Here is a 25,772-nt window from a genome sequence, read left to right as displayed (position 1 = left end):
GGAAATCCACACAGGCTGCATTGACTGTATCAGTTGTTTCACATGTTTGAGCTATTCAAAGAATTGGGTTAATTTTGTAAGGCAGGACTTCACTTTATGAAAACTGAAATTTGACTCTTCTCAGACATGTGCCCACTTAGTCTATTTGTTATTACAGTTTCTATGAACTAGTATATAGACATTAGGCTTGTAGATTGCCATTCCCTGGAGCTTTTCTGGAACCCGTATTAGAAGTTGGCAGCACATTAACCACACTGGAGACCTCAAGTAGCAAGGCACTGGGGAGAGGGATGACACATCATCGTTAGTAATTCAGCAATTCAGCTATTCTACTTTTGAATTCTCACACTCAGATGAATGCTGTCTGGTGCCAGCCATTTGGTACTTCATACAGAGAAAGGACTGGGGGGTTTAGTTATACACTTCTGTAACACCTAGCACAACAGAGTTCCTTGTACACACCAATGTAATAATTGTCATAAATTAAAATCAGATAATTTGTTAAAAACTAGGTTAAAAAATGCTGCTCTTGCTTCTACTATTATTTGCAAGTTTTAGTAATATACTGTTCTGGTTTGTTTTTCTTTGCTTTGTGTATTTTCATTTCCCTTACTGGTATTTGAGAAAGTAATGCAAACAGCTGAGGAAAGAGGAAGATTCATTTACAGAGAAGGAGACTTTAAAAAACCTGGCTTATATAGAGTGGTTATTTCAGTTACAAATCTGAGATACTATTTGAAACCAGGGTACTCTAGAAAAAGTCAGATGGAAGCTGTATTTTACTTTGACAGTTTCCTTTTAATAAAAGCACATATGGCCTCCATCAGTAAATTATCAATCTTAAATTACGTTAGTCAAATTTTAGCTCATGGATAGTAAATGTGTACCAATGCTGTGCCTGGTTTCTGAGTGAAGCTTTTGTGATGTTTCAATTTTGAGGAATATTCCTTGGTGTTCCTCCTTACACAGCTCTCATTCAAAGCTGAGCAAAGTTACGAGTCATATTAAAAAAAAAAAAAAAAAAAGACTGAAAGAGAAGTTTGGGGTCACAATCTATGATTTTTTTGATAAAGCTGTGTCAGTGCTTGTATTCTATATTCAGATTTTAGGGATTCAGAACTCGGTTTTACCCACACTACGCTTAAATTTGGAATCCATCAGGTTTTTGAGCTCTTTCAGTTCCCCGAAGTTCCCACCCCAGAGGGCAGAAGAACGTTGCAGGTGAAATGCTTGACAGCAGGTCCTTTTGCTGCTTGAAAGAAAAAAGCGGTAAGGTTCCTTATGTGTCTGCAGAAGCATAGCCATGATTTTACTGTAAAGCTCAGCTGAAGAAAGCTCCATCCCACTCAGGGTGGAGATAGAGCAAAAGATTGTCCTTGATGGGTTTTTTTTATCTGAAGGAAATGGGCTTTGTGGTCCTTCAGGGTCCCACATGATGTAAAAACTGGCATCTCTGATCCTCCAACTTCACTTTGCTCTGTATTTCACATCCTGTCAGCCCTCAGCGGGAGACATGACTGATTCACTTTTTCTTCTGCCATGGGCGTTCAGGGGCATGAGGTATGATTCATCACAGACATGCCACTCAGACTGACACACCATCATGCTCATATTGGAGGCATAAGAAAAGAATACTGTTGTAACTGGGTTTACTTTTTTCCAGTTACGCTTAAGGACTTTGCCAGTTACAGGAATAAACGATTTCTGTATTGATATGTTTCCAGTTTGTCAAAATGAACGTAGGAAAGGTGGAGGGAGGAAAAACAGGGAAAAAATGACCAGGTAATGAGGTAAAATCAATTACAAATAATACATGGAACTAACATGTTGTGCGTTTAACTTGAACGGTTTGGCAGGCAAAAATTAAATGGAAATTTACCTATAGTACTGAGTGCTGCTTGTATAAGGGTTTTGATAGTGATTTCATTCCTATTATTTCTTTTTTTCAATTACCGTGGACAGCCCAGGAAACTGAAGTACCATCATAATTCTTTACCAACAGAAGGAAATACAGTGTAAAAGAATTGACAAGTTCTATTGCAACCCCATTTTTTTAATGATAAATACATGCACTTCACAGAAGCATATTGCAGGCTTCAGGAAGGCTTCCCCACATCCCTCCCCACCATATTCGTAATTTTTAGAGAAATCTTCAGGGTTTTGCCTTCAGAAACATCTCTTTGGCAAAGTGTCTTGGGAGCATCAGAATCAGGGCAAGGAACAAGCTGGATATGAGTGCTCCAATTTGCTTGGATGTTGGTAACCTCCAGCTGCCAGATTTGGTATTGAGGAAAAAGATCCCTCACAGGTCTGAATGGCAAAATCTTTGAGGGTCCTTACGGGGACCTTGAGCACAAGTCTCCTAAAGAGTAAAATCTATATGAGAGAAGCTGTTTAACAATAGGATTTTGAAAGTTCATTTCAAACATAAAATAGGTATGGAAGAAGACAAACTACTTTTTTAAAGGGGGGGAAAAAAAAGGGCAAAGTGGGAGCTTAGGTAAAGGTGGTAAGAGGCATTATGTAGAACATGATCTGATCTTTGGGAGCTTTCTGAAGGTATGCCAGGGACAGGTATGAGCTGTCGGCTTGTGCATGCCAGCAGGCCATGACACTGAGTTAGTTGTCCACATTGCCGCCTTAGTGCATAGCATCTCCAATATAGGCTCTGTACATCCATACACAGTTTGGCCAGACAACAATACTGAATTTTGGGTTTGGTATCAGGCATGGTATTTTCTAGCCAAAAATTGGCCATTTGTGTTTCCTTTTTAAGTATATAATAACAATGAATATAATAGTAGAAATGGAGCATTACGGGTGAAGTGCTGCTGGAGTTGCTGTAGGGAATAAGAGACCTCGATAAACTACAAAGCTTGGTCTGTTTCCAGACTTTGTTTGGAGAGAGCAGCTACAGAATGTGTAGATAAACTGGGACTGGCCATAAAATTATTTCAGTGGGTGGCTTTAAATCCAGATATTTTGTGCTGGGAATTTGTAATGAGTGTTCTTGCAGCTACTCACTGTAGTTCTGGGATGCACAACTCATAGCCTACGTGCTATATTTGCAGCCCAGTGGTTAATTCAGTCAGTCGTCTGCTGCCTTTCAAGGCCTGGCTGAACTTTTTTGGTGATTCGCCTTCTTTTCTCAAGCTCCTGCTTCGAGGCACAGCAGGCCAGCCTAGCTTGCAGCCAGCATGCTTTCTGCTCCAGAAAAGCCTTTGGTGAGGAGGGTATCGGGGGCCAAGTTGTGTGAGTTATTCTTTAGTCACAGTCTGCTCCCAGCCGCCCCCTTTCCTGGCAACATGGGAGCAGGCAGGGACTCAGTTGGGCAGAAACCCAGTGGTACTAGGTGTGCAGAATAGTCATTGTGTGCGTCTTCAGTAAACCCAGCTTTTCTGGAAAGCATCACGCCTTCCACTCTGGCTGTGCACTTGCAATCCAGCTGATTCTCTGAGGCTCAGCCCCATTTGGCCAGTTCTTCCCAGCCTGCAGCTGGTGCTGCTCCTGCTGTGGCATGGAGCTGAACTCCCACTGTGGTAGCTGACACGGCTTGATGGGTTTGTTGCCAAATGTACCATCATTTCACTGGCAACACTGAGAATAATTTCCAGACTTCACTGGTATAGGCTCTGCCTCCTTAAAATACAGACTGGGAGAACAACTAGCAGATTCGTCATTTTTGCGTGTTTATTTTAGGTCTTAATAGACTTAAGTATTTCAGGACTCTGTAGTAAAATAAGTGCCTGAGGGAGCCTGAAATGTTCACACATAACTAAAACTGGAAGGAGAACAAGAATTCAGCGTCATGAAAAATTTAGCAGGCTTGGCATTCGTCTTGATAGGGAACTAAACACAGTTCTTCAGAGATTTTAATGAAAAAAAGAGGGAGAAGAAGTTGCTCTGCTATTTGCTGAGAGCTCATTAACCAGGGCGCTCACCTGGAAGGTGAGAGACCCAGACTTAATCCTCTGGCCTGAATCAAGCAGAACATTTAGGTGTCTTTTCTCTGGTTAGCTGCTGTCTCTGCCCTTTTGTGTCTCTTATGTTTTCCAAAAGTCGGGTAACCATCTGAGATGTCTCTCCAGTACTATGTGGGAATAAAGGTAGTTTTGAGTCTCTTGTGTTGAAAAGTCTGCAGTTTCTTTTGGAATGGTTGGAGAATATAAAGAAGTGCCCAACTGCATCCACTTAGCCCATTCTTTTTAAAACATGTCTGAATTTGATTTAATCGAAAGAAACCACGGTGTTATCAATATTGCCTGTGTATTTTTGTTGTTTCATGTGCATGTCACAAAATGTTGTAAATCATTTCTATGTATATTTTAGAATGCCAGTGGTTTACATTAAATGGCCTAATTTTTTAGGCCATTTATTTTAACTAGTGCTACATTCAACACTCCCACATGTTCTCATCTTGGTAATTTTTTAGTGGAAGTTCCCTTCCTTTTCTACAACAAATTTATTTGTAACAGAAAAAGCATTTGAAACTTCTTTTAATTGCGGTGTGAGGGTAAAGTAAAAAGGGTGTCCCTTAATGAGAAGAGTGCATTGAAAGAAAAGGGCAAAGAGATGTAAGATGGAAGAAGGTGGAGAGATAAGTTTCCTTGGCTGCAAAAGGGAAGACTGGGGGCCATCAGGAAGCCTTGTCTCTAGGAGGTCATAGGTGCTGTGATGTAGGTGGTGCTGCCTTGACTTTATGTATGTTGTACAGTTCTCAGAGGTGCACTGCCTGCTGGGAAGGTTATGAATTGAGCATTCAATTCATAACCTTCACAGGGGATACGAGGCATGCAAGATGAAAATACAGTATTTTGAAAAGGAAATAGGAGAGGAAATGTGCATTTCTGCCCCCGAACTGGAATCCTGGTAGGAGATGCCTGAAGCAAGAAGATAATTTGGTGCACTCTGTCCAGCAACTTCACATTCAACTAGCATGGGACCCCTTCCTTCAAAGCCTGGTTTATAGAAAACTAGAGGAGTGGGTTTTTTAATTTTTATGGATAACATCAATGAAGACTAATCTGAGTTGGGGATGGGAGGAGAAGACCTGGATGCATTTTAATCCAATAGATTCCATGAAAACAGACTGTAACCATAAAAATGTCAAGTAAATCAGTTGTGTTGTATAGTATTGTTTATAATGAATTGTTTTCTGCTTTTTCTGCTAATCAGGCATTTTCATAAATGTTTTTTCCTTCCAAATGGATATGTTGTTGTTCCCATGGAGCAGCTGTGGTAACATATTGTACTTGCATGTTAGGATTTTTTCTTTCAAATGGAATGATGTGTGAGTCATTTATGCCTAAAACATAGTAAAACTTATTATACCATCATTCATACCACATCTTCTGAAACAAACAGATCCAAAAAGACACTTGCAGAGAAAGTTGGATTCCTGAGAGTTTGCATGGGCTGATGAGTGCTGTGGGCTGGTGCATTGTTTTTATTCAAAATAAATTCGTGTATGGTTTTTAATATTGCTATCTGCTCACCTTAGCACACATAATCTTAACAGCAGTGTGACAGAGGGGTTTGTGTTAAATTGCATTCATTAACATCCTCTGTTTCACAAGATCTGACTTTGAAGTATCCTGTGATGTGTTTTCTACCTGTGGATGTAAAAGTTCTGACAAAGAATTGACTTTGCAGGCTGCAACTTCTTCAGAAAACACATAATGAATGGTAACTGCTTCAGAAAACATGTAACAAATGATCATTTGGGCTACTAGGATACCTCAAAGATAGATAACAAATTCAAACAACACAAAACAAAACATTTCAGGTAACTGAGCGCGAGAGCTAAGGCTATTGCTTTGTCTTTATCTCTTTGTGTAGATACCATGGCATTTAGAGTGTAGGAGGCTAAATCAAATACCGTATAGTAACAGCAACTGCATCAGAAAACCAGATGCGTGTTAGGCATAAACATGCCAAAGTACAAAAGGAATGAAGTATAGGTAAACCCAGTTTCAATTCTGTTTCCCCTTTTCTCTGCACTTATAAATTAAGTTTTATATGGTCTGATCCTTTCAGAATGAATATGTTTAGCTTGTAAGTATTCGTGTGTAATCTTTTCCTTACATAGTGCTGCATTATCAAGCATCATATAAAATTAGTTACTTTGTGCTGATATGATTGTGGACAAAGTCAAGCCATTGACATGGCTTTTTCAGGGGCTCCTCTCATAATTGGGTGCATTATGTCTTCTTTTATAAAAGAGCGTTGTGTGAATACAGATGTAATCTTGGCCAAGAACCTGTTCAAAAGTGTCTTGGGGGGGGGGGGGGGAGGCAGTCAAATAAGAAATTCGTTCATGTCTTTTCTTATCAATAAGTGCTTTGGTAGATGTTTTGGCAGTAGAGATTTATGAGGATTGATGTGAGGGAGCGGATAATCTTGGAAAGCGTGTGGAATAAAGTATATGGGGAATTTTAGTTTTACAGGGCAGGACAGCCTTTAAATGCTTTCTGTGTAGTAATTGGCTTTTATCTGGCAGGTTTTGCAGGTACTCAGAGGTGCATCTTGAAAGTATAATGCTTGAACATTAATAATTTTTCAGGAACTCAGAGGCTTATACGTCTTCTGCTGGTGATCCTATGATTTAGATGAAGAGCAGTTAGAGAGTTTGTAAAGCACTCAGACAAGAATTTCCTTTCATCTCCTTTCAAAGAGATGGATAACCTCTGCCTGTCTGCAGGTTTGGATGGCCCAGTTGGCATTTCCATTGTCCTTGGACAAAGGCCCAAGGATTCTGGAAGCAGCTTGGTAAAAGGGTTTGCTACCCTTGGCTCCAGTCAGCCATAAACAAGTATTTTCTCTATTTTGGAATTTTCCTTATATGTATTTTGGCCCAGTCTTTTGGTCCTTTTCTATTTTCATTGAGATAAAATGTCTTAGAAGTAACTGGTGTGGTTTACTTCACTTTGTTTTTTACTATTCTGAAGTGGTCAAATTGGCAAAGAAATAAAGATTATGTTATTACTGCTGGATTTTATAGCTAACATTTCATGAAACTTTATTTTGTTCATTAGTTCATAACTTTATGAAAAGCACTTTTGGACTGAGATTTTTCCGTGTTTAGTCTGAGGCCAAAGGGATTTTTTTTTTTTTTTTTTTAACCTCCATTCAGCATTTTCTGACCTACCTAAGCTGATGTGAGGGTTTGTATATTTTTAAGCAGTGTTAAGTCTCTGTTCCTCTTGAAGTTGAGCGGATGACTAACTGTATTTGAAAGGTATGGTTTAAATTGTACATATAGCTAGAGCACAGTGCAGTCCTGCCAAGTACAAACACAGATGAAACATTACAAAATTAAAAGCTATTAAATAGGAGGTTTATATAACTAGTCAAAATATATTCTATTTTAGATCACAGTAATTTCTTCTGGAAATTACAGAAGAGAAGTGACTAAAAAGTGACACTGGAAAAGAGTGACTAAAAATGCACAAGTTTGTAATGCTTTACAAATAGTGTATCAATTTGCTCACCAGTTAAAACATTACTGTTTATACATTCAGGCAAAAATAAGGGACTTTGTTGATGTGGGGTTTTTTGTTTAATGCTGAATTTCCAGAGACATCTAAATAGAGTCCAGCTTTCTCTGAGCTTTCAGTACCCAACAGTTTTTATTGTTCTCAGTTTTCTAAATCATCCCTCAAAGAGGCTAGGTTTTGTCAAAAATCTGGCCCTGAGATGCCACCTCCAGCCCATTGCAGCACCGCTGCCTTAGCGGCATCGGTTAGCAAGCTAACTTTGGTGATCATGTGGCAGGTTTTCATTTAAGCTTTCCAGCTTCCTGCCTGTGGTGGTCTATTTGTTTCTGAGGTAGAAACATTTTCTCCACATGGGCAAAGCTGATAAGTTCTGTTCCAGCAGAGAAATAAATTACATACTAGATGTAATGAGACATCAATGTCCAGTAAATGTCCTGTTGCTTGTGAGAGTGGTACTGCATGAGACAACAGTCGATAATTTTCTGGTAATTCTCTAATTCCTCCCCTCCACAAAATTCTTTTGTTAAGGAGTTACACTTAATATAGCAGAAAAAAAGCTTCACAAGGAAAGAAACTTAAAAGTGCAGTAGAAAAAGAAGGGCTTTTGAAAATGGAGCAACAAAGAGCTAACAAAAATACCTACTCAGTCATGTTACCTTCAGACATATGAACCCTATGAAGTTGAAGACTTCTTCATGGGTTAGCTAAATTTGATGTTTCATTAGCAGGACTGCTTTCTCCTTTCTCGTTGTTAAACGTACATTTTTGTCAGCATCACGTGGTCCTTTAGTTTTATGGGAAATTTTATTGGTTTATTTCATTGGGAAAACACAGGGTGTAGCGGCATGATGTTTTTGCTTCTTGTGGAAGGCTCTGGCGGTCACACTGCTCACTTCTGATGGCTGCCCAGCAGTGTGCTGGTCCTTGCAGAGCCATGCTGGGAGGCGTGTGTGGCATGTGAGTTAGGGCGTGTGCCAGTCCCTGGAGCAGCTTTCCATCAGAAGCTGGTGACGATGGCAACAGTCATCGCATCCCTCCTCCTCGTTTGCTGTGTCACAGCACTGACCTTTCCAAATAGCTAATGGTCAAAAAAAAAATGCAACCGAGAGGAATATAAATAACCACCCTAAAAGAACTAATTTGAATATTGAGAATTAAGATACTATTTTTATAGGCGAGTTTTATGGAATACTTCTTCAGCAGTTTGTTGATCTTCATTAGCTTCTATCAAAATCTCTCAAAATTGCTATGTTCCGTTCAAAGAAAACAAGTCATATTCTGTGGTCTGCAGGCATAGGCAATCCGATGTCATTAAGAGCTTCTCTGGATCCTTTGCTTCAAATATATGATTCCCTTTATAACGGACTGCAAGGCAGTGGCCACACTGGCATCCTTACCTTTGCTTTGACTGCTTTTCTCATGTAGGGCGTGGTAGAATTAAGAAAACCAAATTTAGTTAGTATTTACTTTGATTCCTTTTTAGACTACTACTTACTGGGGTGGGAGGAATGGGGGTGGGAAACTACCTGATTCTGAAAACTGAATGGTTTATGAGTCATTCACAGATTTATTTTCTCTTTAACAAGTCTATTCCCCACTCCCTTCCAAAAAAAACTCCAACAAAACAAAAACAAAACCCAAGTCCTCTTGTGCTCTTCAAGATACATTTCTTGTCCTATTCCGAAAGACTTTTTCTCACTCCCCCTAATTTAGCCCAAAGCAACATTGAAAATACAAAGTATGTAGGCTACCACAGAGTCGTGCTGCAAGAGTGATAAACCATATGTGACATGGCTCAATCCATCTCACCTCTAATAATAAAAAGTCACGGATAGGAAGAACAAAGAAGCATTTCTTCAAAGGTTACTTTTTTAGGCAATTGCTCTTTATGAATTGCCATCTGAGGGATATCAGCATCCAGAAAAATTAGTCTCTTACAAAGGTCAGAACTGAAAGTGGAAACTTGGTAAACTCTTTAGCCTCATCACTGACTGAATATTAGACATGCAGAGACAGAGAGCAGCTATCGTCCTACACCAATTATAGTATATGCCAGCAGCTCTGTTTTTGATGCTTGGTTCCATTTCTGGACATGGAAAAAAAAGAAACCAACCAACCAAAAACCACTGGTGGGGTTTTTACCTGGTTTGTGTTTGTGTCTGTGGTGGGTTTCTAGTTTGGCCTTTTTTAATGTAAAAACCCTGGTAGGTTTCTGAGAAGGGCTGGGTTCTATCTACAGCACTGTGTGGTGCTTGTTTGTTTTGCACATGAATTGGTGAACAGGGAGGAGAGAGAAGGACTGGCTGCACATCCCCTCCACTCAGGAGACCTCTCCTGCCCCCTCCCACCCCCATGCAGTGGTCAGTAAAGCAGTAAGCCCAGGCGGATGTGCACAGTGCAGGGCTGTGACTGATGCAAGAGTCATTAGCTGCAAACAGAAGACTTTTGCATTGCATCTAGACACAGCTGTGTTTACGTGTCTGCATATAGAGAGACTGTGCACCTCTGTAATTTGGCCAGGTTTGAGCAGGCACCAGCTTGGTGGCTGTGGTGGGAAGGGGCCAGGTCTGTGGCTGTGCCAGATGAGGACCTTGGGAGCTTCCCTGCCTGCACAGTCTGAGCACTGTGTGCCCTTGGAGACCTCTTGGCCATGATGCGGCAGCTGCCATGTGCTTGCTGCCAGGGCTTGTGAGTTGGTTGCAAGTGGTAGTGGCTTGGCCCAAATTGTGACTGTGCGACTTGTACAGCTGAATCGGTGGATCAGCTGGTGTCATCCTGTTGGCTGTCCTGGATGAGGCTCTCATCACAAGGCAGAGGAGCTTGAATCCCAGCAGATGCTCTAAATGGAGAGGTGACATTTTCATGTGAGAACTTCTACATCTCCAGTAGAGATATGAGTTAATCAAAACATTTTGCAATCTGGTGTTGATTTCATCAGCTTGCTTCTGTCCAAAAACTTCCACCACTCCACCCCCACCCCCCACTTCCCCTAAAAAAAAGTAATCTTTTTCTAAAAATGTGGAGACCTGTCACTTAAAATGATTTTCTGAGTGGAATGAAGATTCAGGAAATAGCTCTCTGTTCTCTTTCCAATATTTTGTGTGGCCACTTTTAATTAGTATTGGAGGAAATAAAGTGGAAAGTTCAATTGAATTGAAAAAAAAACCTAAAACCTGGATGCTAGAGATGCTTGGATTTTTAGTTCAGCTGATGAACTTTCTGCCTGGGTGAATGGAACTTTGCTCTGCACCTGGCTCTTATGTTATAACAATTCCTTTTGAAAATAATACTAAAAAAATAAAAATTGTAGTGATAGCAGTGCACTTTGGTTAGGATAATCTGTTAGTTAAGGCTCAGAGTCTTTAATTTCTTTATAGACAAAACTCCCATTTAAAGTGAAGATGAGCACTGCCTGAAGTCAGGATTGAAGAAGCCCTTGTGGTCATGCAGTCTGACCCCTGTAAGAACAGGGCACTCCTTTTCGTTTAGCAATCTGCTGAGCAGCAGCTGTTAAATTTCTGAAACCACCCAAATGCCTCAAAATACAAAGTGTTTGCTTCAGAAATGAGTGTCAGTTCTAATGCATAACCATTTTTCTTAAGAAATCCCTCTCTTTTTCAGAAGGCAGTTACAAGCTTTATATTACAGTATTACAGACTGTGGTTATTATACTACACTTCCAAGAGGGGTGGGGGAGAAATTACAATATTCTAGGCAAGCATTTCTGTTGCTTTCTAATGGATACTTCTGTGTTCAAATCAATGGCCTTTGATTATAGTCTTCTAAAGTTTCGGCTTGCTCAGTCTACAGAAGCAGTTGCAACTTTGCAAGTTAAAATACTTGTCAAGGTAATGCACCTGTTTTGTTTACAAGTAGTAACTTTTCAAGGAAATCTAGGAAAGGTAGATGCCATTTGTAGTAAAGATTTGCATCTGAGATGTAGTTACAGTTCATCGGCACTCAGAAGGATTTGCACCTTGGAATATATACCTCCCAGTTCAGGAGTAAAAGGGTCATTTCCCACTACATGTACAAACAAAGCAAAACAACAACAAAAAATTTTAAATGGAAAACCCACAGTAGAAAATTCAAGCATTGTTTTCATGCATTTGAAACCGTTTATTTTTAAAAGAGTTCTTGGCAAGTGGTTCTTCTCACTGGAGTGTTTTTCACTATACAGTCTTTTTTATGTGTCTGTATATGCACATGTATATATATTTGAAAGACTGTCTATGCATGTGTTTCCTTGGGGAGATCTTCACAGTGGCTACAATGGCTGATTCTGGTATAAGTATCTAAAAAGAACTGTGCTGGTTATAAATAATTGTTCTTTGTGTGCTATGCCACGACACTTTTCACTAGTTCTATTTGCATGTAGAGTTTTAATTAAGAGAGAACTGTCACTGCAGGTTAGCTGCAGAAGGCTGCAGTATCCAGCAGAGAGATAAATGCCAATGCAAAGTCATACAGGTTGGAAAGCATACAGGGAGTCCATAATAAAAAATGAGTTTACAATTAAAATTCACTTATTACCAACTTACTGTGTTATGTGCAGAGATTAAGAGATCCAAAATCCTGTCGCTTAGGGTTGTATATAGCAGGTGTGGGGTTTGGGGAGGCAAGGGAGGAGGTTCACATTAGATACCTTAGAAATTGAAACTTTGGGATGCAATCAGTAAACTTGTTAGGGGGATATAGATGCCATGTTTAAGAGGAGTGTGTTACAGCTTTCAGCATGCTGGGAAGTCCTAGGACAGATTGCAAAGAGTCATCTCAGCTTGATCCAGAAGGGTTTTAAGTGTCCTTCTGCTGTTTGAAAGTGTTTTGGTTTCTAATTAATTTAGCCAGAAGACACATTATTTCTGACCTTCACAAATCACTGCCTGTCTGATCCCAGTTTTAAAAGATCCCATTTTACTAAAAACAAAAAAAAAAAAAAAAAAACCAAACAAAGAAAAACACCCACAAAAGCAAACAAACAAAAAAAACCTCATGGCAACCTGTCTTTTCCTGTTGTGAGGAACAAAGTACAAAATGGAGATATATATATATATAGCTACTGTTAGTGAACCATTATATATGTAACATATTTTTCCACAGTATGTGGTATGTTTTAGGGTTTATATGACATAATAGTGCCATTTAACATAACATGAAATCTCCGTTTCCATGAAGTCACCAGCAAAAGTCCCATTAATTTAAGAACAGAGATACCTCCCTTGCAATTTGTAATTTAATAGCATTTTCTAACTGATGTTGAAATCGGTAAGTACTCTTTACCACTAACTTCAAAATAAGACTCTCCCCCTCTGTCTTTGAGATGCAGATAGAGGAATTTTTTTTTTCTTCAGTCTCAGTGACAAGGGCTGCCAAGACTGAAAGGAAAAATGCACTGTTCTGCTGTAGCTAAACAGCCTAAACAGAGCTGTCTACTCTTTTATTGCCTGAAGCAGAAATCAGAAGTTGTGTGTAAGAGTTAGGTACAGGATTTATGCATCCTGTTGAGATGAAAATAATGACCTTTCAAATTTTTACATTAAGATTACTTTTGCAAAGTATGTAACTCGCAATACATCTTATGGGAAGTGAATTGATAATGCCAGGTTTTGAGAACTAATCTGATATGTGAACAGAAGTGCTGTGTTAAAGAAATTCATGAAGCAAAAAGACTTTCCTGAACTAAACCATGTTCTTAATGTGTAGATTTATAATTACAAAAGAAAAAAAACAAAGTTTTTCCTTTTTTGTTGGTATCATATTGCCAGCAGAATGTCTCTGTTTTGAGAGTTTGACTATGTTGGGAAGTTTTTGTGAGTGCATGCATTTTAGGGCTCTGCAGAGACTTTCTGGGTCATCTATCCCTGCCCACCCACCCTGCAACTGCAGGAGATCATTACTGCTGCTTCTCTTCCATCCTACTTTTCTCCTAAATTGCATGTTCCAAAAGTGCCCAATACTATTTTCTCTAAAATACATCTAGTGAAGATGCAGTGTGTAATTCATCTACGCACCCGTTGGTGTTGAAGCAAAGTGCTTCTTTAGCATATGTGGCAGATAAAAGATGAACGCTGAGCAGTTGTTGGATTCATTCTTCATAATGCGATATAAATAAGCTTAAGTGCTGCTAATGGCTTTTTTTTTTCCCAAGGGAAAGGGTGTAGGCAACCTGTATGCAACTAAGCTGTGGGTTGTGGCCGGGTGAAAGTGTCCCTGAGGTGATGGGGTTGAAGGCACAGCTCTGCCCTGTGCTGCCCCTGGCCCTTCCCGCGCTTTTCGGTAGCACCCCTTGCTTCCCTCTTCCCTACTCTGATACCTGTGGTGTTAGGCAGCAGCAGTTGCCTGAGGCTCAGACGTAGACCTACTTAAACCTTAGTATATTTAATATAGAAAGTTCCACATCCCTATGCCTCCCATTACTACCAGTCCATTGTGTATTTCCTGGTTTTTATGGGTTGCACTTATCATACCTATCCCTTTCAGCTTTTCCATATGTGACGTCAGGTCTGCTTCCAACTTTTATTTTATACTGTCTTCTAGATCAGCTTTGATCTTTGCACAGAACAGTACAATTTTTTTTTTTTAATATAATGACCCTGTAAATATATATTTAATGCATCCAATATTAGCTCAGGTGTATTTCATTGTTAATGTTCTTCTTACAGCCAGTTTTCTTTGGGTTTTACTTTCTTTGGGGACTCATATTATTTCCTTGCAAATTATATTCACATCTTCACATACTGCTATATCGATTCTGTTCCTGCCTGAATTTGCCTAAATTTGCCACAAATATTTTGGGGTTTCATGTGAGATAATTTTTTTTTTTGTTGAAGTACATAAAGAGAACTGAAAGTTGTGTATTACAAACACGCCAAAAAATTAAAGCATGTTTATCCTCATAACTAACCTAGAAGATGAGATTTAAGTACTCTTAAGCCCAGTATACTTTCTCCTGGAAAATAGCATACTATCCTATATCAAAGTCACATAGTCCAAACAAGAACATTTTCTTTTTAAAGTAAGGGCAAGAAAGTCAAAGCAAGAACAGAACTTTTTTGCTAGATGAATACCAAAAGAAGCAGATCGGGGGGAAAGGAATCAATATTTGTATTTTTGTGGCTTTCCTTAGAATGAAATACTCTTTGCATCATCATGTGCCTCCAAGCTATGTGGAAAAAGTGCGAATAATCTATATAATTGGCTTTTGTCATACTTAATGATTTTTGTGATTTATAAATGTGTTTGCTAACACTTCAGTAAGAGATATTACCAGATACTTTTAAATGCCTTTCATTCCATGTATGGGGAAAAAAAAAAGAGGAATATGCACATCACTTATGATCCTTCTTTCTAGTGTGTTAAGTATTTTTTTTCCTTAACATCTAGCTTATTCTATAAATGGCAATATCGATAGCTATCTGTCTTTTCACTTGGAATCACTGCAGAAATCTGCCACTACTGAATGAAGTTGTACAGAAATACGCACCCCAGCTGTATTGTGAAGAATTATATATAATATAACCAGCTCCCTTTTCCCTGCAGACCATGTAACCTTGTGACAAGAAAGCAACAAGAGGAGGGCTAAGGAGAATTTCCATCCTTTATAGGATGCAGGGGAAAACATAGTGACAAAGAATGAAGAAAAGACTGAGGTACTTAATGCCATCTTTGCCTTAGTCTTTGGTGGTAAGACCAGTTGTTCTCTGGGTACCCAGACCCCTGAGCTGGAAGACAGCGATGGGGAGCAGAATGAAGCCCTCATAATCCAAGGGGAAATGGTCAGCGAGCTGCTACACCACTTAGATACACACAAGTCTGTGGGGCCAGATGGGATCCACCCAAGGGTACAGAGGGAGCAAGCAGAAGTGCTCACCAAGCCACTTTCCATCATTTATCAGCAGCCCTGGCTAACTCGGGAGGCCCCAGTTGATCAGAGGTTACCATCTACAAGAAGGGCTGGATGTAGGATCCGGGGAACTACAGGCATGTCAGCCTGACCTCAGTGCTGGGGAGTATTGTGGAGCAGATCATCTTCAGTGCCATTACATGGCATGTACAGAACAACCAAGTGATCAGGTGCAGTCAGCATGGGTATATGAAAGGCAGGTCCTCCTTGACTAACCTGATCTCCTTCTATGACAAGGTGACCTGCTTAGTGGATGAGGGAACGGCTGTGGATGTTGTCTGCCTAGACCTTGATAAAGCCTTTGACATAGTCTCCCACAGCATTCTGCTGGAGAACCTGGCTGTCATGGCTTGGATGGGTGTACTCTTTGCTGGATAAAAAGCTGTCTGGATGGTCAGGCCCAAAGAGTGGTGGTGAATTAAGTTAAATCCAGTTGGGAGCTGGTCACCAGTGGTGTTCTCCAGTGCTCAATACTGGGATCAGTGTTGTTTAATATCTTTGTTAATGATCTGGATGAGAGGATCAAGTAAGTTTGCAGATGACACCAAGCTGGGTGGGAGTGTTGATCTGCTTGAGGGTCGGAAGGCTCTCCAGAAGGATCTGGACAGGCTGAAGCAATGGGCCAAGACCAGTTGTATGAGATTAGACAAGGCTCAGTGCTGGGTCCTGCATTTGGGCCACAACAACCCCATGCAACACTACAGGCTTGGGGAAGAGTGGCTGGAAAGCTGCTCAGTGGAAAAGGACCTGGGGGCACTGACTGAAGGCCACTGAACATGAGCAGCTTGTGCCCAGGCAGCCAAGAGGGTTGACAGCATCCTGGCCTGTGTCAGACACAGTGTGTGGCCAGCAGGACTAGGGAAGTGATTGTCCCCCTGTACTCAGCACTGGTGAGGCTGCACCTCGAATCCTGTGTTCAGTTTTGGGCCCCTCACTACAAGAAAGATACTGAGTTGCTGGAGCATGTCTGAAGAAGGGCAACAAAGCTGGTGAAGGGTCTAGAGCACAAGTCTTAAGAGGCTGAGGGAACTGTAGTGGCTTATCTTGGAGAAAAGGACACTCAGAGGAGACCTTATTGCTCTCTACAACTACTTGAAAGGAGGTTGTAGTGAGGTGGGGTCGGTCTCTTCTCCCACGTAACAAGCAATAGGACAAGAGGTAACAGCCTCAAGCTGTGCCGGGGAGGTTTAGATTAGATATTAGGAAATATTTCTTCTGCAGAAGGTTTGTTAGAACAGGTTCCCCAAGGAAATGGTTGAGTCACCATTGCTGAGGTATTTAAAAGACATGCAGATGTGGTGCTTAGGGACATCATTTAGTTATGTGGACTTGGCAGTGCCGGATTAATGAATGGACTCCATGGTCTTTTCCAGCCTAAACAATCCTGTGATTCTAAGACCTGCCTGCCAGACTCAGGTTTATTTATAAAAATCAATCAGATCACCGAAGTTGCATGATTTCGTGGTAGAAATCTCATGATTTTTGTAGTAGCAGAGATCTATCCTCACTGAGTGTAGCAGTGGGCGTTTTGCTAATGGGCCCATGCATCCACCTCACACCTGACACAGAATGTTTTCTGCACTGAGAAACTCGGTAAGCCAGAACACGCAAGTGATGCTCTTTCTGGATGGCTGCTCACCAGTGCAGTGCACTTTCAACTAGCCACATAGCACCGAGATAATTAATGAATTTGGATAAATGAGTGAATTCACAAAATAATTAAGGGAGCTTGGACATGACACATTTTCAGGCAACAGAATATTTTGTATGATTACAGTTTGTGTAATCAAGGCTCTGTTGTGTATGAAAGTTAATGAGCGTAAATTGAGAAGGAGAGAGGAAGCATATTGAGAACAGTGTTGTGCATAACCTCCATAGGCATTACTGAGGTGCAGATTTGCTTTAGACAGTATTCATCTGGAACATATTACTGTAGATCTCCTCTCTAGTCAGAAAAGTCCAAAGCAAGTAAAGGAAATTTGTTTCAAGCTAAAAAAGATCTCATTTGTATTTAAAAAAACCAAAAAAACCCCCAGAATGTTAACTATTACTGGTATCAGTCAAAAATGAAACGTCTAAATCTGTTTGGGTACATCAGAAATAATGCATTAAATACTCCTTCAAAAAATAACCACAAATCCAAGTTACTGAAGCAAGCAATGTAGAAAATGAAAGCGTAGCAAGAAAATCTGGTGGCACTGTATCTTGAGCTTGAAAATATGCTCATTCTCTACTTCCAAATTCCCAAGGTGAGCCCTGTAAAATGTCATCCCCCATCCTTGTTATTTCCCTAGCTATAAACCTTGAGTTTCACACAGGAGTTACTTAAGTAATAGTAGGTGCTCACTTTCCTTCCAGAACCAAATCTGAGACTTAAATTGTGCTGTTCGCTACAAGAACAGGTAAATGACATGTGAAAGAATCAAACAGTTTATGGTAAGGCTGTCATGGGTTTCTTTCCAGGGAAACCAATTGGTTAGGACTTAGCAACTTGTTTTAGAGCTCTGTGAGATATTATTAAGATGGGATAAACTGAAAATGAAAGAAAAAAAAAATTAAAAATCAGCATGATTTTAGCAATGTGCAAGGGAGATTGAGGGAAGGTAATTCAAGCTATTGATGCCAATATGGTTTATGGTATTAAACTGAAACATTGAGAGGTGCTGCACCTCTCCAGCATAACTGTGCTACTGAGTACCATAAAAACAAACCATTACATGATGAGGAAAAAAAAAAACCAACACAAAACCAACTCTTTTCCTTTAATTTAATTTTAGACTCTTGCTTATGAACGGTATCGATGCAGGTTAATTATTTTAACATCAAGTATGTTAATTACTTCATTTTCTGGTGCAATTCCCCACCTACAGGCAGCAAAATACTTTATTCACAAGTAGTCCAGCAGTCTTACTCTAACAGTGTTAGATCTGTGCTGACTAAATACTTCAAAAAAACAATGTATTCATAAGGTAAATTAGGTAACTCTCTGTTGCTTGCTGGGTTTGTTCATTATTTCATTGAAGGACGAAATGCATTTATATAATATCCTAAAGCTTTACTTAAATCTATCTTCATGATGCTGTTGTGATACTTTCAAGGTGTAGAAATGGAATGTAGTCATTCCGTATACATGTTTTAAAACAACTTGTGCAGATGGACTCGGGTTTGACAGGTGAAACATTTTAAGAGGTTTTAAATAGTATATGTGTCTGAGAAACTCTGCTAAAAACTTAAATTCCTGTCAGAGTAACTCCGATGGTTGAAATTTAGGGCTGTGAGTTTCCCAGTATGTGTGAGCTTGGAAAACTGTTACTGTTACTTTACTTCTCTGTATTATTTTCCTCCACAAGTAGATTTTAGACGGGAATGTCCTACTGACCCTGTATTTGGCCATACATTCCAGTACTTATGCTTAAAATCTTGAAAAATAGAAAATACTGTATTTTCCAAATGGTTTTAGACAAATGTGTAAGTTGGCGCCTGTTCCTCTGTCATTCTGTGTTTCAGAGACACTGGGATGTCAGGTAGTGAGAGGCAGTGTCCAGTGAAATAACAAGTCATCGCATTGTGTTATGTTTCCTACAGCACTTACACCAGTTTATTACAGGCAGTTGTCATACTTTGTCCATTTCTTTGTTGTTTGAAGTAGACTATTCGCCTTTCAGTGATGCAAAAAACGATTTGTTTTTCATGTGAGATCTTGACCCATATTTTATTTTTTTTTTATTTTTTTTCATAGGTCCTCCCATGCCATCCTCCTCATCTAGTCCATCCGTTACTGAACATTTGCACTCCCCTCCTCCATCACCCAATCTCCATGACAACCAGAGGTGGTTATTAAGTAATAATGCCAGCCAGCCAGTTCAGGACTCTGATGCAGATGAGGACTATACTGCCAGCTCATATCTAGTACAGACTGGTACTGTTTCAGTGTCTGTCCCAGGTCATGGTAAGAAGAGAACACTTTGTCCATAGTTTGAATACCCTTTTATTTTCCATGCTCTTACAGAATTTCCTAATAAAGATATCAAAATTACTTTGTATTTTAAACTGATTTTCCTTTAAATGTTGCAAATGTTTCTACTGTAGGATAAACAAGAGTAGAAAATAACATCTAATATATAGAAGATCATTTAAGTTATTTTAAAATTCAGTATTTACATGAAGCAATAGCTGTTAGTAATTTATTATGTAATTCGTAGCAAGTGACCAGGCTCTAGCTGTACTTTTTAAAGGGTAGGCTGAAGTTGGTTAAACTTCAGCGATGTTTACCTTCAGAATAATGTAAAATTTATCTTTTACTACCGCATCAAATTCAGCAGGTTTCAGTCACTCCTTTAGTTTCCCTGGGGCAGCAAAATTGGATTTGTATGTTACTGGATAGGGCAGTATAGATTGAGAAGAAAGATCTAGAGGAAGAGAACTGTCTGGTGAGAGAAGGCAGTGGTAGCTCCTGAGATGTATTGTTTCCATGTTTCTCATCTTCTCAGGCAGTATGAGTAACCAACAGGAATGACATGTGCTTGAAATGCCAGTGCCCATTTACACATCATACCCTAAGAAACCACATTTTTACCTCCCTTAAAAAAAAAAAAAAAACAAACCCCAAACAAAAAAAAAAAAAAAAAAAACCAAAAAAAACCCAAAGCAAACATACAAAATAACAGCTGCATGGTTCCATTTTTGTTGCATGATTGAACAAATTTTCTTGGGGTAGGCAGACTGGAAGAATACCTTATTAATTCACAGCCCTTCCCCAGTAGAATAGCAAAGCTTGGAACAAGCCTCTTCATTTTTCTAAGCAGCATTTTTGTCTTTTTGATTGTGAAGAACTCTGTTACAGATGAACCACTAGAGGGGGTTTGGAGAAGTATTTCCCTAGAGATTGCATATCAGTTGGTTGGACAGAATTATTTTGCAGAGCAAAAACACTAGCTTTGAGCTGCTCTTCCTAGCTTTGAGTGCAACTTTGTTGTGTTTAAAAGGCCAATCTGCTAAGAGCAGTTGTGTATGTGAATTTGACAACTTTTTTTTTTTTTTTTAATATTAAAGGGTTGCATTAAGATTTTTTTTGCATAACTTATTTTTGCATGTTCAACTTGCTCAATATTTAATCTGTAAAGAAGTCCAAAAGAATGGTAATACATTGTCATAATCAGGGTATGTTATGAAGATGTCTGCTTTTCTTTATGTCTAGGAATATGAAATCTGTCAGAAAATATATGCATTATCCAAAAGGTAGCTTGGTTTAGTTCAATAAATCAATACATTTAGATTACTGTATCCACCAGCCCTTCCTCTACAAACGAAAAACTCTTAGGAAGCTAGTAAATAAGTGTTCATCATTCCTCTAGGTTTTAGCATTTTTCTGCTTTTGAAATTTCTAACAGTTGCTTGCCAGTCTGAGTTTGCTACCCTGAGGAATGTTCCTTAACCCCTTTCACTCCAGACTAGCCAAAATATTTCAGCTGTTCTCATGGATAGTCAAGTCTTGGCCTTTTAGCAGGACAAAGTAAGAGGGAGTTTTGATAGCAAGCAGGTCAAAAGTTAACGCTGTGGTGTGTGTTGAGAGAGTTGTTCTTGGTAAGACTTTTCCTAAGCAGAAGGAAAACCTTGTATATTCTGTAAGTATGTGGTCATTTTCCCCTCCCTTCTCTTTTCATGCTGTGCTTCCCTGTCTATCTGCAGATTTTAAAGATTTGCCCCTTCATTTTATATATGCAGAAGTAGTGCTTGCAATTTCTGATTACCGCTGTCAAAGTATTAAATCAATATATACACACTCATAATCTAGTAGTGCTGGCGGTCATATAATACAGCTAATGATCTTTCTCTCTCTCCGTAAGATTAGACTTGTTTTTAGAAGTGCTTCGAATTGCTAACCACACATACTATATTTGTGATTGCTAGAATTTAAGTAGGGTTTGTTTGCTTTTCTGCTGGACAAGAACACCATAGGTGTTCTGGTAGTGGGCTTTCATCCCTCCAGTCAGCTGCAGGGTCAGGGTTTGCATTACTTGAAGAAAGGATGGTTTCATCCAGCACTACATGAATATTGCATGGAATATGTACTTGGTTTGCTTGTGATTGGTTTCTCATCAATCTTATGATTTGGCTTGTTGATGGGGGAAAAATATATTTTTTTGTAAAATAGACAAGAGCAGATTTTGATAATTAAGCTAATGGTTTTTAAGTTAGCTACACCTTCCTCCTACTCAATGATTTGCATTGTTGTGTAGCCTTTTTGCTTGTATGTGGATCTCTCAAAATCTACCCTAGAAAGTAAATATCATTTAATCATGGCCTTTGCTACAGTTTTGAGTATTGTATTTTCTTGAGCAAAATTGGTAATTAATACAGCATGTCTAGCACTTTCACAGAAGGAAGAGGTTTTTTTCACCAGGTTTTTGTTGTGGTTTTTCTTTTTTTGCATCTGGATGAATTAAGCTTTCCATGCTATCTAATGTTAACAGGTACAAAATAGCTCCAGTGCCATATTTTGGATGGCTTTTTCCAATGTTTATATTGCCAGTGCATGCAACGATCACTTTTGAAATGGTGGGAATAAAAAAGGTACGGTCAGAAAACAATTATATTATTGAACTATTTTCAGTTATATTGACTTTATGCGAATAGCAAGTTAAATTACCCTCTCTTTAGTCTATGCAAACATGTTTGTTTTCCTTTAGTATGAGTTCATTTGATCAACTCTCTGAAAATTTAAACGGTCTAATTGTGTATTTAGAATGAATGACACTAACCTAAGCCTTTGCGTTTGATTACTTTGTTTTGTTAACCTATGGGAATTAGCTTTCATTTGAGGAATTAGCTGAGAGAGAAATGAGAATTACGAAAATCGGTTATCAAATGCTTACCACATGAGAAGAAAAGGTCTTCATGGAGGTATTGATAGTAGCATTAAAAATGCAAATCAAGTTGTGGACAGTTTGCTAGGAATCATTTCATTTCTCTAAAAGCAGTGTGTTAATAGGTTGTAAATATCAGGAGGACATAAATTTTAGGACCATCAGTTGTAACAGTGTTCCTTCATGTAGGATCTCCAGTTTATTCTGGTTGTTCCTCTTCTCCATGGTGCAGCTCAGTATACTGACTCTGTTCCAGCAGTCGGCTAATTTGTCTACTGATTTCAGAACAATTTACTAGTTTTATGGTTTTTAGAAAGAGAAATGAACTGATTTGAAAGAAACAGGGCATCTGAATCTGTCTCCAGTTGTTTAAGCAAGACGGAGAGTGAACTAGGAGCTGGGAGGATTCTTGAATGTGACTGAGGTAGAGAAGGGTTCTTTATGTAATAAAGTCTGCTTACAAACAGTCGAAAGTCATGTAAAGTCTGTAATTTAAGCATCTTGATAAGCTTCTTAATCTTTTTCCACAAAAAATTACAGATTAGTTAGAATTTGGAGGGGAATTTACTGAAATTTAGTAGTAGCTTACCTTGCAATACAGGCATGTTATGAGAAATACAGTGCTAAATTCTCAGGTTAAGCAGAGACTATGAAGAAAAGATAATAGTTGAATGCTAATGCTTACTACTGACAATGGAGATGAGTCCGAATGAGAAATACAGATTTAAGGATTTTTACCCCCTAAATTGGAAATATTATGGCAGAACCATCAAATGCAAAATAGAGAAAGATGTATTTCACAGCAACGTTTCTACAGTGTATTTGAAGATTTAATTTGTACAAGGTAACAAGTTTGAACCTTCTTCTTTTGTACAAGCACCTGAGAGAATATAAGCTCAAGCCTGACAGCAGTAATAAGCAGATGAAACACATGTACAGAGCATAGGTGCAAATTTTGTTAGGGGTTCGTTTGGATTTTTTTACACTTCTGACTTTCCCTGTAACTATTGTAGGGTTTTTCTCCTCATAGACATCTCAATTAATGTATAACTACCGTAAGTAAGCAATCTGCCATTTTCTCTTCTCACTTCTGCCTCTTCCTTTCTACCAGAAGCAAATGAAATTGAAGTGTGAATTGAAGTACACACAGGGATTTCTGTTAAGTTAGTGGAAGAGGCAAGTGGCTTTAAGGCATCTTTTCCTCCTTTGCAGCTCTTACTCTTGCTCCCTTGAGGGTAGGAAGAGGACAATGTGATTTCCCTCTTCATACCCCACTGGCTTATGACAAGATTGAAAATAACTTGTGAATATTGAAGACCCACAGCAAATTAAGTCCTAGTCAACATTTTGGAAGTACCTTATATAACCTTCTGGCAGTCTTGCTTTAGTGCCTACAAAACACTTTGCGGCCCTTATTTCATCCCTGCTTTGCCATAGTTATTCCACAAGGGAAGCTGTATGTGCTAGTGAACTAGAACTTAGCAGCCAGGCTGTCAAATACCTGTTGATAAGTTCTGATTATTGGGGAGCAAAAGGAGAGGGGAAAACAGTGCTAGGGAAGAAGGAAACACAAACATGATGGTGTGAGATTCAACACTTAAAAGCTATTTGGGGTTTACTTCGGCGAAGTGTAAACTTGCTTCTTTTCCTCTTCATCATTCTGAGAACTGGCAGTCATCTGAATTCCCTGGAAACTCCATGGGTGTCAACATGCCTTATTTTCGTTATTGTCTTACACATTGTCTAATGAGGATTTTTTTATCTCTTATGTCATACTTCATGATAAATTAAGTTTTGTCATTGTTGTATCAGTATGTATGATTTGTTTTCGGTTCTGACACTGGTCCTAAGACATGTTGCCTGAAAAATGAATTCAGACCTGTTTGGTTTGAAATAGTCTGTGATAATAAATCAAGAATAATAGATCAAACTAGGAGGAGCTGCGTAGAAGAATGTCACGGGGATATGCTGTAATCTTGGTTTTATTTAACATCATCATTAGTTATGTGGATGAAGGAGTAAAAATTGCACTAATAAAATTTCCTAATGATACTAAATAGTGAGGGTTTTGAGTGCCAACTGGGGACAAAATGTTAATAGAAAAGGACAAGGAAAGATAATTAATTGTATGGCCAGAAACTAATAAAGTGAAATTAGAACTGAAAAATGTAAGCTGGTATGAGATGCAGAATATTAAGGAAAAATCTGAGGAGAAACAGTGATAGAGAATTTTAATCAGACTTAAATCTACAACATGGTCTCACAAGTACAGCTTAAGCTGGGTGTACAAATATATCAGCAAAGACGGAATCATAGACATAGCATCCATGGAATATAAGTTTTGAATTTGGGCCTCTTGCTTTTTCAAAGTTCCTGTCAAATTCTCTTATTACTTCTAGAATTATTATTATTTATTCTACTGTTCAGATATATTTGGATGAAAACAATTAGAAGGTTAAGGTATTAATATATGGGAATAGGTGAGAGAATAAAACTGACTCAGTCCATAGCCTAAGCACTAATTAAGTGCTGAAAAAGGGAAACCAATAACCCAAGGTGGAATGGAGCATGTTGTATACCATGTAGAGATACAACTAAAAGCAATGGCATGAAAAAAAGGAAAGGAAAGATTGGGCTCATTATCAGGAAAAACTATCTAACAGTGAACTGTGTTAAGATATCTATATCTATCCCAAGGGAATTGACAGCAGCTCTGCCACTTTGTAACACAAAATTAAAATAAATAAAAATGTCAGTCATGCTGCAGAGAACAGTTGTACATTCTTTTAGGAGAAGGTGGACTGCGGTAACCTCCTGGAGCTTTTCTAGTAATATCTGCATGCATTTCAAATCAGGTATACATGAGTTTGTAGTTTATAACAGGTTATCATACTAAGTTATGGTAAATGTGCTTCATTAGCAGTGTGCACATTTCAATGCATTGTCTGCTTAAATGTAACAGAAAACAATAATTTTTCCTGTAGCCCAGACTTCATTCTGGAATTGTCCACATCTTCCACAATAAATCATTTGCAAAACAGCCACTTGCCCTTGCCAGACCATGTTATGTCCTGCAGAATTACAAAATAAGCTTGCCTGTTCTTTGTGAAAACTGCCAGTATCTTCTGGGCCTGTGCACATACTCATGTAAATATTCTGTAAGCAAAAATGTTTGCTACCCATAAGTTCAGGATGCCCATGATGCTGAATATAGGCATTTGACAAGCTTTCTGTAAATATGGAATAAGTTCACGCTAATAAAAATACATACTGACTTATTTCTGAGGCCCGAGACTGTTGTATTTCAACCACGGTGTAGCAGTGCTTGCAGGCCTCCTCTGTAGCTACAGAAGCATTTAATCTCTTACAGTCAAGAATCAGACAATGCAGGAAAGCCAATATCCTTTAGCTACAGATCAATAAATTTATCTGTTCCATGTGCTTGGGGCAAATATAGTTGCTTTAAAAACTTAAAAATTGTGTCTTGAACGCTAGCCAATTTATTTT

At 38.9% G+C, this 25,772-nt stretch overlaps 1 protein-coding gene across 27 annotated transcripts in view; it reads left to right on the top strand.

The window, feature by feature from the left end:
- The window catches only part of TENM3 (teneurin transmembrane protein 3), an 817,612-nt gene that overhangs the window by 623,346 nt on the left and 168,494 nt on the right, over positions 1-25,772 (top strand). For 16 of the 27 annotated variants that reach the window (XM_030491587.1, XM_030491599.1, XM_030491594.1 and 13 more), the window contains one exon: positions 19,139-19,348. The exons of the other annotated variants lie outside the window; for them this stretch is intronic. In XM_030491587.1, coding sequence (XP_030347447.1) covers positions 19,139-19,348 — 210 coding nt within the window. The remainder of the gene's footprint in view (positions 1-19,138; positions 19,349-25,772) is intronic. 27 annotated transcript variants of the gene reach the window in all.

This window comes from Strigops habroptila, chromosome 7 (assembly GCF_004027225.2).
Source record: "Strigops habroptila isolate Jane chromosome 7, bStrHab1.2.pri, whole genome shotgun sequence".
NCBI classification, from domain to species: domain Eukaryota; kingdom Metazoa; phylum Chordata; class Aves; order Psittaciformes; family Psittacidae; genus Strigops; species Strigops habroptila.
The sequence above is the reverse complement of the archived record's forward strand: the minus strand, read 5'-3'. Positions and strand labels throughout refer to the sequence as shown.